This window comes from Perca fluviatilis, chromosome 4, assembly GCF_010015445.1.
Source record: "Perca fluviatilis chromosome 4, GENO_Pfluv_1.0, whole genome shotgun sequence".
In the NCBI taxonomy this organism is placed as follows: Eukaryota; Metazoa; Chordata; class Actinopteri; order Perciformes; family Percidae; genus Perca; species Perca fluviatilis.
In genome coordinates this window covers 17,311,591-17,330,361 of record NC_053115.1, presented here as the reverse complement: position 1 = coordinate 17,330,361, position 18,771 = coordinate 17,311,591, and the positions used below count along the sequence as shown (strand labels likewise).

Below are 18,771 nucleotides of genomic sequence, written 5' to 3'. Positions count from 1 at the left end.
AAAGTACTACATATTCACGTTGACCGTTATTTTAAAGATTTAGGTAAGAAAGTGTTTAGAGTCACACTAACATATTGTTTTAATCTATTTATTGGATTTGTTTTATAAATATAGAATATCACCAGCCTTTAATGTTAACAATCTCAGCTCACAGTCCACTCACAGAGGTTTGAGTTTGATTATTATTATTATTATTATTATTATTTTGAAGTGCTTTGGATGAAAAAATGACTTCTGCTAAGCTCTGATGTTAACAGTCTCATATTACAAAAACATAACAAAATACATAAAGCATATGATTAAAATATGTCAAACAAATGCAAGCTCACAAAAAAAATGTACATGAAGTGACAATGTAACATAAATCCCGGAGTACATCCAGCCATCTTCATCCAACTTCATCAATGGTTCACCATCGTCCTTACTACTTTTATACAAAAGAGACTTATGTTGGGCAATTAGTTAAGAACACCTCCAAAACATAAATTAAAGTTTCCCTTGTTCTGACGTTAATCACTCTTTCCCTCTGGTCTTTTTCAGATGGTGTCCACTCGGTGTTCCACGCTTTCCGCGCCATGCAAGTCACTATCATCACCGAGAACATGTGTCCAACACTATCACGTTGGGGCTAGCCAAAACCTCAGCGCCAGCACTTCCTCTCCCCGCCTGCGCTCGCGGCCCGGTTGCCTGGGTGGCTCCGCGCTCCGCCCCGAACTGACGCGGTCGATCTTTAACATCCAAGACGACACGGACGTCAGCGCTCGCATCCTCAACGTCAGCCTTTCTGTGGCTGTGCCTGTGTTGGGGGAGGGACTCCAGCGGCCTGGAGGGCTCGGCCAAGGAGGGGACAGGACTGGGAGAGGGGCTGAAAGTGGAGGTGGAGGAGAGTTTTTCGGCTCGGAGGAACTTCAGGAGAGGTTGTACTTGAACCGCAGCCTCCTCGCTAAGATCTCCTCGCAGGAAGTTCTTCCCTTTGACGACAACATCTGCCTTCGGGAGCCCTGTGAGAACTACATGAAGTGTGTGTCTGTGCTCAAGTTCGACAGCTTGGCGCCGTTTGTTGCATCAGACACCATCCTGTTCAGACCCATCCACCCCATCGCCGGGCTGCGCTGCCGCTGTCCCACTGGCTTCACAGGAGACTACTGCGAGACGGAGATTGACCTTTGCTACTCGAAACCCTGCGGAGCTCACGGTGTGTGTCGCAGCCGAGAGGGAGGCTACACCTGCGAGTGCTTTGAGGAATACACAGGTGAGAGCCCTCATTTAACATCAATTAATTACTGATGAAGCAGTGTTGTTTATTTTGTCAGTCAGGTAGTCTTCTCTGTTGGCTTCATTAATCACTTGACCTTCCTTAGTTACTGTTGCTACGCCTGTCAAGTTTTTCATTCTCACATGGCACATAAAGCAGTTTACAATAATAATAATAGTGATAGTTTTACCACTCCAAATTCTTTGAAAAGATTGAGAGACACAAAAGCAGGCTACTCATTTCTAGTGGGAATATGTTGAATTTGTCTGCTGAAATGAAAACTAAAGCTGACTGACATGAGTTGACTGAAATGTTTGTCTCCAGCTGGCTCGTTTTAAAACAAGAAACACGTAAAAAGGTCTTAAATACGCAAAGAAGCTAAAGCTAATGAATCCCAAGACAGAATTCAGCATCCTTACCAGTTGATGATCCATGTAGAAGACTTGGAAATAAAGGCGCAGCATTGGTCTTGTACTGCAGTGTAGAGCTTGATTGTCCAAGTATTATTACATTTAAGTAAATGTCAAATCTTTGTCATGTGCACAACAATTACAGGAGCAGTCATTGGCAATGAAAGTCTTGTTCTCAAGCTCCCTCCAACAGTGCTACTACAAAATGTGTAACGGGAAAACATGCAGTAAAAATGTGAATCCAAGACATAAAACTGATTAAAATAGGAATAAAAAATAACATATAAAAGTAGAATAAAATAAATATATTATAAAATATAATGCTGTGGTAGACGAAAAATATATATGTAAACTGCCATGTGTTCAGGTAAAAAAAAGGTAGTTTGAAGGAAAAGTGTGCAGTGCGGTGTAAGTGAAGACTGTCACAGTGGTGAGTTTGAGAGCTCAAGAATTCAGCAGTCTTATGTCCTGCGGGATGAAGCTGTCCCTTCGCCTGGTGGTGCTGGACCGCATGCTTCTGTACCGTCTGTTGGACGGCAGCAGGCACAACAGTTTAAGGCTGGGGTGACTGGGGTCTCCGATAATCCTGTTGGCTTTCTTCCTGCACCGCTGGGTGTAGCAGTCCTCCATGGATAGCAGCTGCGTCCTGGTGATGTGCTGAGCAGTTTTCACCACCGTCTGTAAAGCCTTATGGTTGAGGGTGGTGATGCAGCTGGTCAGGATACTCTCGATGGTGCACCTGTAGAAGTTGAACAGTATCCTGGAGTCCATGTTGAACCTCCTAAGCCTGAGGAAGAAGAAGAGCTGCTGTCTTGCTAGTCTGGCTCAAGGCATGTGCATTGCTGGAGTAAAGCCTTACATCTGGCACATCTCTCACGCGCCAGATGTCCCTCCCCTTCCGCTATCTCCGCTATCTATTTTGCAAGGACACTGTCGATGCATCCGGGGCTTAGGACGGTTGTGATTGGTTTAAAGAAATACAAACAAGCCAGAGCATTTTTTCCCCCTATCCCAGAATGGATAAATAGTGTAGCCAGGCCATTCTCCAGCACTGACACGGCGCTGTGGAGATAGGTCTGGCAATGCAAGACTACTGTCTTGCTGTCCTTGTGATGGTGTTTGTGTGGTGTCCAGGTCAGACCCTCGCTGATGTGAACCCCTTAGGAACCTGAAGCTGCTGACTCTCTCCACCGTAGTCAAGTATGACAAGGAAAAATGTAAGGTCAGACTGTAGCTTACTATGGAGAAACATACTTGGACAAGTAAACAAGGTTAGATTTATACTTTATTGTTCATATTTGTAATTATACAAGAGGAAAGGCTTTTAGGATGAGGGCATACCAATTAGTTTGGCAAATGTTACCTCTCATCCAAACTCTTTAGATACATGTATCGCCCTTACTACAGCACCCTATTTTGGTATGTGGAGAAATCCAGAGCCTACCGTACTTGGTTAGTCTACGGTTTAAGATGAATCGCCAATCACTGTTTAAGGCAGGGGGATTAGCTATCTGTCCCACATGAATTCCCACTGAATAATTTTCCTGTCTTCAAACGTAGTGACACTAAAAGGTGAAAGGGCACAATTTCTGCCAAGCTGTGTCCCCATGTAGCCTTCAAAATGTTAATTTCTTCTCCTTCACCAAGATCCCATGGGAGCTTTAATGTCCACATCTGTCCCATTCACGCCCCTCTTCAGCTCTTTATTGAACCTGGCCCTTTATAAACACAGACTGTCCTGTATACTGAAGGCTGAGTGATGAGTTATTGATCTGATTATCCCTGTTGCAGTCAGCCACAGCAGAAGTAAACAGTTGCTATTCATTTCTGTAAATTTTAGAAGTACATTATCGTAACTGAGGCCGAACGCCACATCAGATCAGTTGGTTTGTTTGTTCTTTATCTGGTTTATTTACCAGATCAAGTTGAAGTGACCTTGTTGTTACGCTTCATTTTGCTGCATTTTTGGTCAAAATCCATTTCTATTTATGCTGCCTTTGAATAGCCTGTTATACCTACAATCTATCTACACCTACACTCACAACTTCATCCTGAGCTGTAGGAGTGGACTGTTTCAAAGAACAGGAAGACTGATGATATAACATCCTCATTGATACAACCTCTGTTTCCTCTCTGATGTCTATTTGGAGGCTGGGGACTGGGAATCTTTACTTTGTGAACAAAACAACAGCAGTTTCTCTGTCCAGAGGAGTATCACTGAGAGGAATAATGGAAGGGAATTATTAATTATAGATGGCTACAGATGGAGAGTGTCCCCTGGCTGTAAAATGCCCCATGGTAAAAATACCTGAGATGAAAAAATACATCACAAAGCACACAGTATGTCGAAACGGAGAGAACAGAAGCTTCCTTATGCAGCAATAATGAAGAATGAATGTATTACTGTTGGCAGCAGAATTGCGAACTGGTTGCAGGACTTGTTATTCAGTCTCTGCTCCAGAAATTATTCACATCCTCAAAGGGTTAAACACTGCCTGCTCATACGTTTTATGGTTAAGGGGAAAATGGAGGAGTTGAAAAAGAGTTAAAAGAGGAAGCAAATTAAAATATGCTAATTTATACATTATGAATATTTGGGTAGTTGCCCCATCTTTTTGTTGAGAGGTTAAATGGGTCAAACCCTGACTTCTAATGTGAGTTTCATCTTGTCTTGCTACCATGCTAGTTGGTTTATTAAATCCAGTGATGTAACGTAACGTAACATAAAGTACATTTACTCAAGCAATTTTGAGGCACTTTAACTTTACTTAAGTATCAATTGTATGCAACTTAGAACCTCTACCTCCATATTCATATTCATATATATATATATATATATATATATATATATATATATATATATATATATATATATATAAAACGGCACTACATTTCGTTGACAGTTTTAGTCACTTTACTTTTTTTAAGTTACTTTACAGATTCAGATTGTTAATTATAAATACTATTATACTATACTATTATACAAATTATTAATACAAGATAGAATCAACGAATAGAGTCTGATGTGTTATTATAGTTAAGGCTACCCAGCAGTATAAAATAGTTAAAAGTAAGTGATTTGAATGCATCATGGATTATAATCCCAATTCTGTAATATTCTGAAATAGGGGATTATAATTATAATGGTTACTTTAACTTTTTGTGAGTACTTCTTCCACCACAGTTTTATCAAAATTAAAATAAAGTGCTACAAATTAGGGTTTATAGTTGTGTACATTACATATTAATTCTCCAATTATGGTTGTTTGAGATGATACTTACGTTTTTTATTTATTTAGAATCGTTACATTGATGTGCAGGTGTCCAGCAGCTGTGACTTCATCTTATCTAATTGCAGAAGTTGGAGCTGATGATGGACCACTTCACTTTCTGTAAAAACTTGTGATAAATGATCACTTTAACTAAAATTACAGATCACATTTTCTATCTAAATCAAGCTCTCCTTTTAAAATAAATATCTAAACTGGAAAGCAGAAGCAGTTGTCTGTGTGCTCTCTGTAATGACATTGCTTCCATTATTCCTCGTCAAACATTAAAAGGCTTTTTCACCTATTTATGTCGCTGTTTATGAAACCTGAAATAGTGTCGGGCATTCGAATGTGTGGGCTCAGTCACTCAGAGTTCAGGTTGAGTGGCACATACATATTCTTATGAACAGCTGTGGGTGTTGGAGCTGAACTGTAGGTGCTTTTAACGCGAATGGGCAGAGACGGAGAGTGAATGTGTGAGTGGGTGAAGTGGGCGTATTTTCATACTGTAGCAGGGACCACAATCAACTGCATTAATCTCTGTCAGTAGGGGTTTTAGACCCAGGTGCTATTAGATCCAGGATGCAGACAACTCAAGTTATGTGAGAGTGAATGTGGTTTAGTAGCTGATGATTTAAGATGTTTGAATCACGCTATCAGTCTGATCAAACAAGGTCATTCAGACTTCATATTTTTTCCTCTGTGATCTACAAATCCCACTGTTCTGCTTCAGTAAACCTTGAGTTCACCAGTCTCCAGCCTTTAGTGTGTGTGTGTGTGTGTGTGTGTGTGTGTGTGTGTGTGTGTGTGTGTGTGTGTGTGTGTGTGTGTGTGTGTGTGTGTGTGTGTGTGTGTGTGTGTGTGTGTGTGTGTGTGTGTGTGTGTGTGTGTGTGTGTGTGTGTGTGTGGGTGGGTGGGTGTGTTCTAAATTGCTCATGCTGTGTGATTCGGGTGGGTAGGTAGTGCTGAAAAGCTGTGATTCTCTGTGTAAGTTGGATAGACAATCTGTGGAATGTATATGTGTTAATAGTGTGTGTGTGTGTGTGTGTGTGTGTGTGTGTGTGTGTGTGTGTGTGTGTGTGTGTGTGTTGGACCGTAGGCGTTGCCAGATGGTAGCAGGAGAGAAAATGAAAAAAATATATAGCCATCGTCTTTGCTGTTCAGTACAACTGAGTGAATGATTTGGCTCGGCTGAGTCATTCCGTAGATTGAGAACAACATGTTTTTCTCCTTTTACTTTCATGTTTATCTTAAAACACACAATGTGAGCAATTCACTTTTTTTTTCATCTGTATGAAAATGTGTGTTTGTGATGATCATTCATCAGCTAACTGCTGACCTTTTTTTTTCTCTTGTATTTCAGTGAATAATCGCGAATCCATTTGTGGTGTTTTAATACACAGACATGCTTTTGGAGCAAATACGGGTGGATGTTCACACTCCTGCTTTTTTCACATCACCTCACATCAGTGTTTGAAATGAACACATGCCAAACACTGAAAGCCACTATAATTTGCCTCTGAGAGATGGTGTGAATAAAAGAACGTTGCCAAACACATACTATATCAGCCAATACAGATTCCTGAACCACACCACTGCTCTTTTTTTTCAAATTAAAATGTGTATACCTCACTGTGTGAGCTTGTGACATAGCAGTGCCATAATGATGGCATTAATTTAATTTAATAATGACACTTACGAAGAAACTGAATATAATGTGGATCGGTCATATCTGGTCCGATCCCCTTTATAAAGTCAGCATTGGTCTGAAACCGAACGGAAAATTGTATCACTATTGTTTTGTGCATTTAATGCCTTTATTGATAGTAGATCGTAGAGAGATGACAGGACACAGAGGAGAGAAAGATGGGAAGGGATGGATGACATGCAACAAAGATCCTAATATTATATGATCTGCTGCGGTAATGACTTTGATCATTTGCTTATAACAAAAATTGTATGCAGAAACATATTTCAATCAATCAGAATCAGGTTTATGCCAAGTAAGTTTTCACATACAAGGAATTTGCCTCAGTGTTTGGTGCATACAATAAACATAGCAGGAGAAAAGAAAAAAAACTGTACTGCAAATGTCAAGAATCATAAAAGAATAACAAAAAATACAATGAAAAATATGTAATTGTGTCAAAAAAGGTGTATCAGTTTTTTAGTGCAGCAGAATTATTCTGCGTCTTTGTTGAGGTGTCTGCGTGAGAAGTGTTTGGGTCCTCAGGCTCTAGACGACCTGCGATGTGACGAGAAGATTTGATCACAGATATAGCTTGAGGTCATATATCTATTCTGTTCATGTCTTCATTCACCTTCAATAATCCTGAGTGGTTGCTCTCTGAATTTGAACAATCTGAGTCTCTGCTGTAGTGAAAGTGGATCCTGCTCTCAGCTTCCCTGAGCTTGTTGTCTTTGGTGTGTCTGGAGGGATAAAGCCACTCGAAGATGCTCATCTGTTACCTAGCAGCAGCTCAGACACACCTGTTCAGGTTTAAGATCTCTGAGGAAACACGGTTTGCACACGGGTGGTGCACAGTAACACTACATCTTTAGATTATTCTCTTGTCGGGGTTAATTATTTAATAACAACTTAACACTGCTTTTGATTGTTCAGTAGTCTTAGATAAATAAGAGCTAGTGTGCTTTTAGTGTGAATATCTGCAGCAAAAGTTTGAATTTCGGGAAGTTGTTCAGGCTTTTGTCACGTGATGTCCATTTAGTTTATTCTTTCTCTCTCTCTCTCTCTCTCTCTCTATCTATGGGATCAATTTATGATGTACTGGAAGAGCAAATGCTACAAATACATTTAGCAGATAAATTGTCACCTGCTTTTGTGTCGCCAGAGGTGTTAATATTTACCGTTTTACAATATGGTGGTTGCAAAGTGGTGTTTAAATATAATTAATCAATTCAGTCACACTTTGATTTTCAGTTTGAATACTATATATATATATATATATATATATATATATATATATATATAATGTCAGTATATGTTCACTCAAGTTTATACTCAGATTTAATTACTGTAACAGAAATCACAGAGGAAAGTGCTGAAAAGACTCCTTCTGTCTAAATAAAAACCGTATCTCTATGTGATTTCCTGCCTTAATGATTCACGCTGGCAGCAAACACAGAGTGTGGGCACTGGGATGGACTTATAGAGGGGCGTAAATAGAGCACAGGAGACGTGTTTGAATTATTGATCAGGATATTCTGTAGAATTGTGACTGTGAGCCCATCCCTGCCCGCTGTGCTGCTCACCTGGCAACGTAAAAGCTGTTGGGGTGGAGACGTCCCACGGGGATGAACTGAAGAGCATTTTGTCAGGTATCAGTGAACCAGATCTGTATACATTTGTACCAAAATGTACTGTTACGTTTGTCTTTTTCACAGTTAAGCCCAACTCAGTGTTGCTGTAACTGGACCATCCGAGCAGCTCTGTTTAATACAGCTCTGTTTGCTGATGCAATGTTTGACCACTGTGACTGCTTAAAGAAACACAAGTAGTTTATTGCCTACAGCAAGTTGCTGAATTAATAACGAGGCAGACAGCACTGTAACTGAAAGGCTTTATTTTCCAGCCGGCTGGCCAGCAGTAGCTGTTTGTCATCAGGAAGAACCTGACAGTAAATTGTCATGAGCTCACAGCGTAGCGCGGCTACTGCGCTCCATTTTGTTGCTTCTGAAAGAGAGTGGCACCGAGACCCTGACATGCTACAAGTTTTCACACCACTTTAGAGTGGGGCATACTTATAAAGTTGTCAGTGATGGCTTCAGGTTAAAAGACACTTTATTGGTGTCTTACAGATTAGTAATCATTATAAAGCATAAATAAAAAGACCTTTTGGGATCTGAGGTAGTGAACATACAAGTCAAAGAAACCCTTCCCATTAACAAAACCTTCAAAAGTTGAGGGTTTTAACAATAAGCCATCAGTGCTGCAGTTATACATTTTAGTACTTCTTTTTTATAAAAGGTTTTGCCTCGATGCTCTGCAGCTTTCCTCCGGGAGGTCAGCAGTTCAGAGGAGGAGTTTTTCTGTTTGAATTAAAGCTCTAAGCAGGCTAAACAAGCTATGTTAATAGAATTTAGGCCCACAACCTGGCAACCCGAACGTTTTTTTTTATTTAGTCATTACCAAACTGTAAAGCATGTATTTCTTATTTCTAAACATTAAGTGATGATTTAATATCCTTTATAATTGGTTTCCTTGTTGTAAACGGCAGCTTAAAGTTTAATCGCTGTCTCCTGAATTAAGTTTTTATTTGTCTCTGTAAATCGAAAGATGTTCAGTGTCATTTTCAGCAACTTTAACGTCTCATCTCTTGACTTCACTTGACTGAATAGATTCACCCCGTGATATTCACAGTGATAAAACAAAGAAACTTGCTTTCAGCGGACTGTGAATAGAGTGATTAATAGTCAAAGAGTAAATAAAAGGCCTGTGTATCAGTTGTGTTGGATGAAGATGTGGGGGGTGTGCGTGTGTGTGTGTGCCAGTGTTACAGTGGTGCTGTAGTAGCCTACACAGCGGAAGTCTTCCACACTGCTGATTGAGTGGCTTGGCACAAATTCCAACTCACGGATGGGAGCGCGCGGTCTCGCCTGAGCAACTGCTGCAGCCTCCCAATCCAGAGGATCCGGACAAACGGCACATGTGAGCCGGACTGCAGGGCCGAGGAGGGCGAAGGCCTGGGACACAGTATCTTTGTCTGTGCATGTCTGGCTGCTGTAATGATCGTCCCCTTCAAATTGATAACTGTTTGCTTTGTTGGCCTGGTGTGACAGGCAGTCGTCTGTCTCCTTCTTTAGTTCAGCTCAATGTTAGGGTGCGACAGACCATTATTTTTTATCATTGACTAATCTTTTAAAAACATTCTTGGTTAGTCAATCAATTGATTGATTTGTCTATAAAGTGTCGAAAAATGGTCTTAATAATTTTTTTGTTTTTTACCCTACCACAGTCCAAAACCCAAATATATCCCAAATTATCATAGAAGATAGAAAACACCTCTCTACCGTGGATCAACGCAATATGAATAAAGGTGCTGACGCACTAGGCAGGCGGCAAAGAAGTAGTGGCGATGAAGGCCGACTGTGGCATCGCCTCACGTGGACTGTGTCTTGGCCAAAAAGTTCTCTTGATGCACTTGAGCATGTACGTTCTGTGCCTGCGTGGCTCCGGGAGAGCAAGCTAGCCTGTCCATCTCACAGGTTGTCAAAAGTCTGCAACTATTTTGATAATCAATTAATTCTCTAAGTCATTTTTCAAGCAGTAGTTCCGCTGCTCTCTTTCAGATTTTCAATTTTGCATTTGTTTGTCTTATGTGATAGTTAACTGAATATTGTTGGGTTTTGGACATTTCTCACTGTTTCTTGTCATTTTTTAGGGCAAAGAATAAATCAATTTATCAAGAAAATAATTATCAGATGAATCAATTATGTAAATAAGTGTTAGTTCGAGCCCTATTTGTGACCCATTACTTACCTTTGACTGGTATTTAAGAACGGTTTGACAAGTGTTTATCATGAAAGCATCAACATAGATTCACTTTGGAAGAGACCTTCTGTAAATCAGAGTATGGATATCAGTGTCTGATAGGAAGGACACAACTATTTATTTCTGGTTGACATTTGAAAATGAACTCATGAAATGTCTGTAAAGTGTGAAAAAGCTGAAAGTAATCATCATGAGCCGCCACAGTCTGCAGAAACTGCAATCATTGCGTTTGACGGCGTCAGATTCTGAATGCATAAACACTTCCAACTCACTGCTTTGAGACATCAAGTTGTCTCCCTGAATATGAATGCAGCACAAACTGCAACCATATTCCCAGAGGGAGGAGGGGGAGTCACGCTGGGTGTGACACAGAGGAGAGAGAAACACTGAAGCTGCAGAGACACTCGAAGAGAAAACTGTTCATAACTCTGACTCTTGAGTTAGAGTTATGAACAGTTTTATTATCCTCTAATACACTTAGTTAACAATGTAATCATTTATTTTTCATTGTCTCCTGTATGTTTGAAACAGTAGAGCTGTAAATTTCAGGCGGAAAATGTCAGACCTCTATAGTGGCACATATAGGACAGCTGCAGTGACAGAAAGGAAGCATATAGCAGTGTGGAGTCCCTGAGGTGGAAGCCCCAGGGATGACTAAGGTGATGCTGCTTGTCACAAACAATATTAATCCTCATTTCTCTCCACCTTTCTCCTTCTCCATCCACCTCTCTGTGCCCAGGAGAGCTCTGCGAGCTGTCGTCCCGCTCGGGCCGCTGTGCTCCGGGAGTCTGCAAGAACGGGGGCTCCTGTGTCAACCTGCTGGTCGGCGGGTTTAAGTGCGATTGTCCGCCGGGCGGCTACGAGAAGCCCTACTGTGAGATGACCACACGCAACTTCCCCCCGCACTCCTTTCTGACCTTCAAGGGCCTCCGCCAGCGCTTTCACTTCACCCTCTCTCTCACGTAAGCACCTCCGCCTCCCTGCAGCAAGCTGTAGCTCACCTGGATCACCTGCGCTGCTCCATCGCCTTTCAGTAATCTGTGATTCACTCTTTATCCACCCCCACATCCTACTTCTACATGCTCTCCAGCTCTTCTTTTCACTAAAGTGTACTCCCTCCACCTCACATTTATGTAACCATAATGGTGTTTAATAACAATAATGGGCTCACTGAACAACAGCCATCTCCTGTAGAGCCACTTTGGTATCAGATTATTGTTCCTGTGCTATAAATACAGAACTACCCTGTAGACATACTGCACATTAGAGGTGTGCATACTATACTGTGAGGTAAAAGCTGGACAGTAGCTGAGCTGAAGGAGCTGTGTTTTTGGAGAGGAGACTTGCGTAACATAAGGATGTTAATGCCACAGCCAAGAGTGAGTCTGATCTTATCTCGGTCAGTGTTCCTTTGAGCTGTGAGCTGTGAGTCAGCGGCTGGCCTATTTCAGCGCAGTCTCCCTCAGCAAGGTGAAGCCCAGTATTTTTAGGTACAATTACTAACTAACCAGCTGCTGAGTCTAGCTTCATATTTAGCATACCGACATGAGAATTATATACATTTTCTCAGTTAACTTCAGCAGGAAAGTAATTAAGCTCATTTCCCAAAATATCAAACTATTCCTTAAACTACCATACGGGGGGCGAGGGGGGGAGGGGGGATAGGGACCACTTGATTTTATATTACACATATTTACAAGAAAACATTAGCAGACTGAAAAACAATTCCAGTTCAGACTATTTTCAGGACTTTTCTCTAAAGGATTTATCACATGAGATGTGCAAACACCGATGTCATTGCTAACGCTGGCACTTTCCCTGAGAGCTGGAGGTGCTATATCATGCCATAATTAGCATTTAGTAAAAATAGCAAAATAATAGCCCAAGGTTCCTTCTTTTTCCAACACTGCACAAAAAGAAAACGCCTCATGCAAATTTTATTACATTAATTTTAAAAGTAGACAGTTTTACTTGCAAGGTCCCATTTTTGCTTATTGCAGTGCCTCTTAACATAATCATAGACATCATTATAAAGGCTTTTTCCCATAGAAGAGTATTTTATATCCAACTTGTGTCAGAATCAGTTATTATGATGAAGGTGTAGAATGTTGGGAAACTGAAGCCAAAGCTTTTAGTCTGTGTTGTTGATTATTTGAGGGTGGTTTGTGGAGGGGGAGGTGCTTTAGAAATGAGCAGATGAGTGGTGAACACTGAACACATGCAAAGGCAGCAGGATCTCCAATCTGCATGAATTCTCCATGCGATGAAATGTAATCAACGATAAAAGCCGTCCGTTCTGTTTGATATATGTCACAACAAGTATCACCTCTCGGATGGTATCACAGGGAATGTGTCCTTCCATTTTGTTATACTCATTGTGATACTTCACCCTAGACGTGCTTGGCAGGGGTTGACACTCACAATGGCTGCCGGTGGAAATAATATCCCCCTAGTGAGATTTATGGACTCGGCCCTCCTTTAAGCGAGGTTCACATGACAGTTTTTTTTTATGGCAAACTGCTCAAACCAGTTTTGAAAGTGGTCTGGATTTCACTGGCAGGTCACAGAAGTGAAGTAGCTGCTGAAATAGCTGCTGTGTAAAAGGTGCCAATAATGAGAGCCTGAGGCAGGTGAGGTCAACAAGTAGCTCTGATACCTGAGCCCGCACTGATCAGGTTCTCCCATAAAGAGCTTCTGTTATGATGAACGGCTCGGGATGTGGATCTTGTGTACTCAGAGTGATGGCTAATTTTAGGTCTCGTGCTATCACAGCTCTGTGCTGTTGAGCTCCACAATTAAGGCTGAGATTTCAGAGTGCTTTGGGATCAGTATAAACAAGATTGAAACTTTTTCTTATTGTGATATCTCCAATATTCTCTGTGACTGAACTGATGTTTAGGTCAACAAAACTTAGAGTCTGCAGTCATGCTAGCCATTAAACCATTGCAAAAGAAGAGAGCACAACAAGATGATACAATCAAAAGAGCCGCAGTCAATCCTCAAACGATGGAAAGCGATGTGGAAAATGTGATGGAAATATTTATTTTTGTTTGTTTTTTGTATTAATATGAATTATTTTGTGATCTCCTCATCCTCCTTGTCCACACATATCTGATCCTTCTTCAGTGGAGCAGAAGCTAGTCACATGCTTCCAGTTTATTCTCAAAGTCTGTTTCTATTGCACTCTGTCACATTTTTTATGAAAAATTGGCCCTACTTAAACGATCTAAGCGCACGGCGTGAAGCGCATGGCACAGTTGCGTTTAGGGCGTGTCCAAATCCAATTTTGCTAGTTTAACGGCGGAAAAAGGGTCCGGGCGCATGGTTCAAAAGGGTTGTACTTAGTGTCTTCATTAATTGTGTTATGGGCGTAACATGCCATAAACCAATCAGAGTGTCATCTCCCATTCCCTTTAAAAGTCAGGCGCGGTTGTACCTTGGCGCATTGCTATTATGATGGCGGATTTGCGTTTGTGTGCTGCTGCGCTTCCCTGTGTGTGTGTGTGTGTGTGTGTGTGTGTGTGTGTGTGTGTGTGTGTGTGTGTGTGTGTGTGTGTGTGTGTGTGTGTGTGTAACAAGCATAGTGCGTGCGCGCTGTGCACAAGCTTAGACACATTTTACTAATGCACTGTTAAAATAGCAATGAAATGCTGCACTATTGACCGCTGCCTCAAGATAGCAATACACCAAGAATTCACCTGAACACACATCCCTGTAAGACCAGCACGCCCATGGGCGCAAAGATGGGCGCAGGTGCATTTGCTATTTAAACGGCGTGGGTGCTGGACGGTCTTAAAATAGCAAAGACATTTGGGCTTTGCGCCTTGCAGCACCAGGTGCAAGATGGGGCCTATAATCCTTTCTACCTTAGTCAAGTGCAAAAAAAGTCTTTGTGGTATTTTGACATTTTTGCCATTTTTTATGCTCAAATTGAAAATGTACATAAAAAACAGGAAACACACTTATTGTGTCGCAAGAGTAAAAGTCGGAGGATCAGTAGAATTTATCCTCTGGGCAACATTTCTGTTCAAAATTTCATTTGAATCCATTGAATAGTTGTAGAGATATTTCACTCTGGACCAAAGTAGTGAGTCAACCTACTGACACTGCCATCACTTGAGCTAAAAAATTGTTTTTTTTAAAGTAGTAGTTCAATAAGGCTGCTTATCTTTCCAACAGTTCATATAAATTGTATTATCTAACACAGATTTTTGATCTGTATTTCACACTTATAGGTTGTAAAATCAATAAGGGGCTCTTTTTTTCTTCCTCCCCACTGCACACGTCTTATGAATTGCAGCATGTTAGCATAGCGTGACATGGTTCCCTACATAAGGGCAGGCTGGTTGTTATTTTTACTGATGGGTGCCTAATGTGACATGCAGTGATGCAAGTAGAGTCAGTTTTTAGCTCCGGCTGATTACTCTCATAGTTCAGAGGGCTCTTGGGGGCAATCTGGAGAAGCCTTTTAAATCGATCCGTCAAAGACTGAAAGCCTAGTGAAGAGTAATGGACTCTCTAGATCATGATTCTAGTAGGCGTTCTGTATTCTTTCTTGGATATAAAGACGCCATCTGACTGCTCTGTCTGCTGTTATTATCAGCTGGAGCATCAGCATCCTCTTTCCTCCGAGGTCGTGATTATCACTTTTCTCAGTAAGCAGGTCAGCGGTGCCATGCCCCCTGGCTCCTCTCCAGTTAAAAAATACTGCACGAACAGCATCATGTACAGTATACCCTCAAACCCTGAAGTCTGAAAGAGGGTGGGGAGTGGCTGCTCGGGGTATCGAAAGAGCATGTATAGATATTTGGATGTGTAAATGACATAGTTAAAAAAACTGCTTAGGCAGAGACTGCAAGTCCGTTTGCGCTCAGAAAAAGAAGAAAATCACACCAACTTTGTGGTTTTCAGTGCTCCAGAACCAGTCTGAGATTGATCTTTTTTAAAATAATAAGTCATTAGTCCTTTTGAGGAAAAGGAAGCTGTATGTTAATGGAGTAAATGACCAGAAAACCAGATGCCAGTAAGCCTTGGCAGATGTGCACAGGAGACTCATTGTTGGGTCCCCTGTGGGATGGATAATGAATACATTTGTTAGTTAGTTCTGTTTTTTATGTAATAACATACTTTCACACATCCCAGTGACCCATTTTCACAGGATCAGATTTACGACCACAGACCACATCTGACAGGTAAAGCGTGATATTTTTAAACCGTGTGGTACACCACATACTTAGATCCCAGATCGAGAGTGAGGCGCAGATATATTGAAATGTGCATTAATATGCAAGGATCATGCAACATGGCGGCCCGGGGCGATCTAGTTTCACCATCAAGATGCAAGGAGAAATCTGAAACTGAAGCTGTGGTTACAGCACTGGCAGCTGTCTGTGTTCTCCTCCATGAGAAAATATATTTTAAAGCTGTCGCTGCTGCACTGTCTTCTAGTGTGCTTCTTCTTTACTTGCGGTAATGTGTTCCCCCACCGTTCTGCTTTGACATTGCCCTAGTTTTCTGTCTCTTTGCTGTAGTGTATCATGTAATGTGGCTCTGTGATATCTATTCATGGCACGCAGAGTCTGCATTCCTTCCCTGTGTCTGTGCTGCAAATATGACTGTTTGTTCCTCTGACTCAGCCTTGTGTTCATGATTAACCTCATTATCTGTTCAGTGATCTTTGTCAAGCCTCGGCATTGGTAACTGTTTAGCTCGTCTTCATGATAGGAAGTTACAGGTCACACTGTATTACTGTAGCAATCTAGCGTGAATGGAAAGTAAGGTGGATATTTATAAATGGGTCAAAGGAGACCACTGCCCTTTTTCTTTTCCCTCTTTTCTCTGTTAACGTGGGGTACAGGCATAGCTGACAGCAATTTTTTTCTTACACAACACGCCAATATTTATGTCATTTGGTATTGTTCTGTTTAAAGGCTGGTGCGACAGTACTTTTTTTATTTTATTTCAACAAATCTAATGAATAGACCAAAACCAACAATGTGTTCCTCCTCTCAATACTTCTTTATCCTGTCTTTGGCACCCAGCCCTAATCCCATTCGTTCCTATTGAAGACGTCTTTGTTTTAAAACAGGTTACAAATATTTTTTATATACAGTATATATTTTCTTTTTTCTTTTTTTAAAGGCTCAGTAATTTCCTTACACAGCTTTTTCTCAAACAGGAGTAAATAGTGCATTTGTTGAGGATTATTTTCCACAGCGAATTATTACACATTTGGTACTCTGTATTTACAGTAGTATTTACACGTGGGATTGAGTTAAAATAAAGTACAGTGGTTCATCAGAATGAATGAAAGTGTCATCCAGTGCAATGGTGTGGCTTACTTGTTTCATCGTTTTTGGACAATAATTGAGGTCCAAGGTACAGAGGAATATGATATGGCAGTTTGTAACTGCATCGACTATCCTTGTTATGATGAATTTTTGCAATGGCAATTTGGTTGGTAATAAGAAAAAATAATTAATAAGAAAAATGTACAATAGCACCACCCTGAACCTTTAATTCACAGAGTGGATATGAATGTAAAAAGAATTATACATGAACTAAACACAGATGAGATTGAGTCGTGAAAAATATAATTTAAATGTTTTTTTCAGATTTGCTACCAAAGAATCCAACGGTTTGTTACTCTACAACGGGCGCTTCAATGAGAAACATGACTTCATTGCCATGGAAATCATCAATGAGCAGATACAGCTCACCTTCTCTGCAGGTAGAACAGATTTTGGTGTATTTCTTCTTTGGCATTATGATTTACTGCCATTTTTTTTTTTTTTTCATTTTCGTCAGTCATTCACTTCTTTCATTGTTTCTCAGGCGAGACCAAGACTACAGTTTCACCATACATCCTCGGAGGAGTCAGCGACGGCCAGTGGCACGTAGTGGAGGTCCACTACTACAACAAGGTAATCAACAGAGGAACTACTCCTCAAACAACATGTATGTGCAGAACTAATCATATGCAGACTTTAAATTTGTTTTATTTTTCTTCACAATGCAGAAGAATAACAAGTATAAATGTTTCTGCTGTCTCATGTGAGAACTCTTAATTTTGATAAATTTAGCTGGATTCAAGAAATAGTTTGACATTTTAGGAAATTTGATACCACTCTCAAAGCTGCAGAATGGTATCCAAAAAAAAAAAGAAAACTTCTTTATTTCCCAAAATTATTCATTTAAACCAGGGTGATCTTTGTTGTGATTGTGTTTTTCACTTCTTCTTTTTATCACTACACAAAAGCAGACGTTACTTTGGTTAAATCTGTCTCCTGCTGCGTCCCGCATCAGGTGTGGCAGTAGAATACCAGACATAGTTACCGAAAAAATCAAAATGAAATCAGGTCTCAGGTTTGCTACGCTACAGACGACAGACAGTTTAGTTTTATTGGGTTAAAGACCGCAGTGATAACTGACATGCTTTCTCAATAAAAGTCTTTGTCTTTAGGACATCATTGAGGACGAACGGTACTGGGTGCAAGTTAGTTGTCTAAGTTTGTTGTACTGCCGCTTTAGTGTCAGACTAAAGAATCGCTGACAGGCTGATGATCTGGAAACCAGCCAACATGCCAACTAGACACTGATGGAAGGAGAGACAAGAGAGGGGCGGGGGGTGAATGAATGAAAGCCAGAGAGTGGGAAGGCAATGCTTTTCCAGACATGCTCAGATGGGACTAAATATGTTTCGACTAATACATTTCTCTGTAAGAACATCACAACAACTTAATCTGTGGAGGAATGTATGGAGCTGTTGTCTCTGCTCTCTCAGTACTTTCCCACCCAGGACCGACACACAGGATGTCACATTTTACTCTATTGAGGAAGTCACTTTGCATCATAAAGATGTTGCCAGGCAACACCCCCGCTGCTCACATTTTCTATTCAGTGTCTATGATAACACGGCCGTGTCAGATTTTAGCCAGCAGAAGTGATGAAGGGGGAAAATCTTGTCAACTTTTGGATGAAAACTAGTTGCTTCTCTGCCAAGAAGACATTAAAGTCTCATTAATCACTTCGGTACAAAACCCTCAAATCAAATAAATCTCTGATTCTTTTGTTGTTTTTCTGACCTGGTAGTTTTACTGTAAAGTGCGCTGCATGTTTGAAGAGGACATGATTCTGTTGATGTGACTTTTGCATGTACAGTACAAGTGCAACGTGATGTTTGCATTGGACTGCCAGTTTGATAAAAACAGCTTCATATTTCCATTAGAAGAGGTTCTGGTTTTGCTCTGAGGCTGATCAGATGTATGGGTCTGAAAAAATCTTTTTCATGTAACTGTCCATTTGATTTGGTGGCAATTTATGTAG

At 40.8% G+C, this 18,771-nt stretch overlaps 1 protein-coding gene across 1 annotated transcript in view; it reads left to right on the top strand.

Annotated features, from left to right (window-relative positions):
- celsr2 (cadherin, EGF LAG seven-pass G-type receptor 2) overlaps window positions 1-18,771 on the top strand; it is a 64,490-nt gene that overhangs the window by 21,268 nt on the left and 24,451 nt on the right. Inside the window, 5 exon segments of the mRNA XM_039798089.1 lie at window positions 541-725; window positions 727-1,252; window positions 11,186-11,408; window positions 17,061-17,176; window positions 17,281-17,369. Of these exon segments, the coding sequence (XP_039654023.1) occupies window positions 541-725; window positions 727-1,252; window positions 11,186-11,408; window positions 17,061-17,176; window positions 17,281-17,369 (1,139 nt within the window).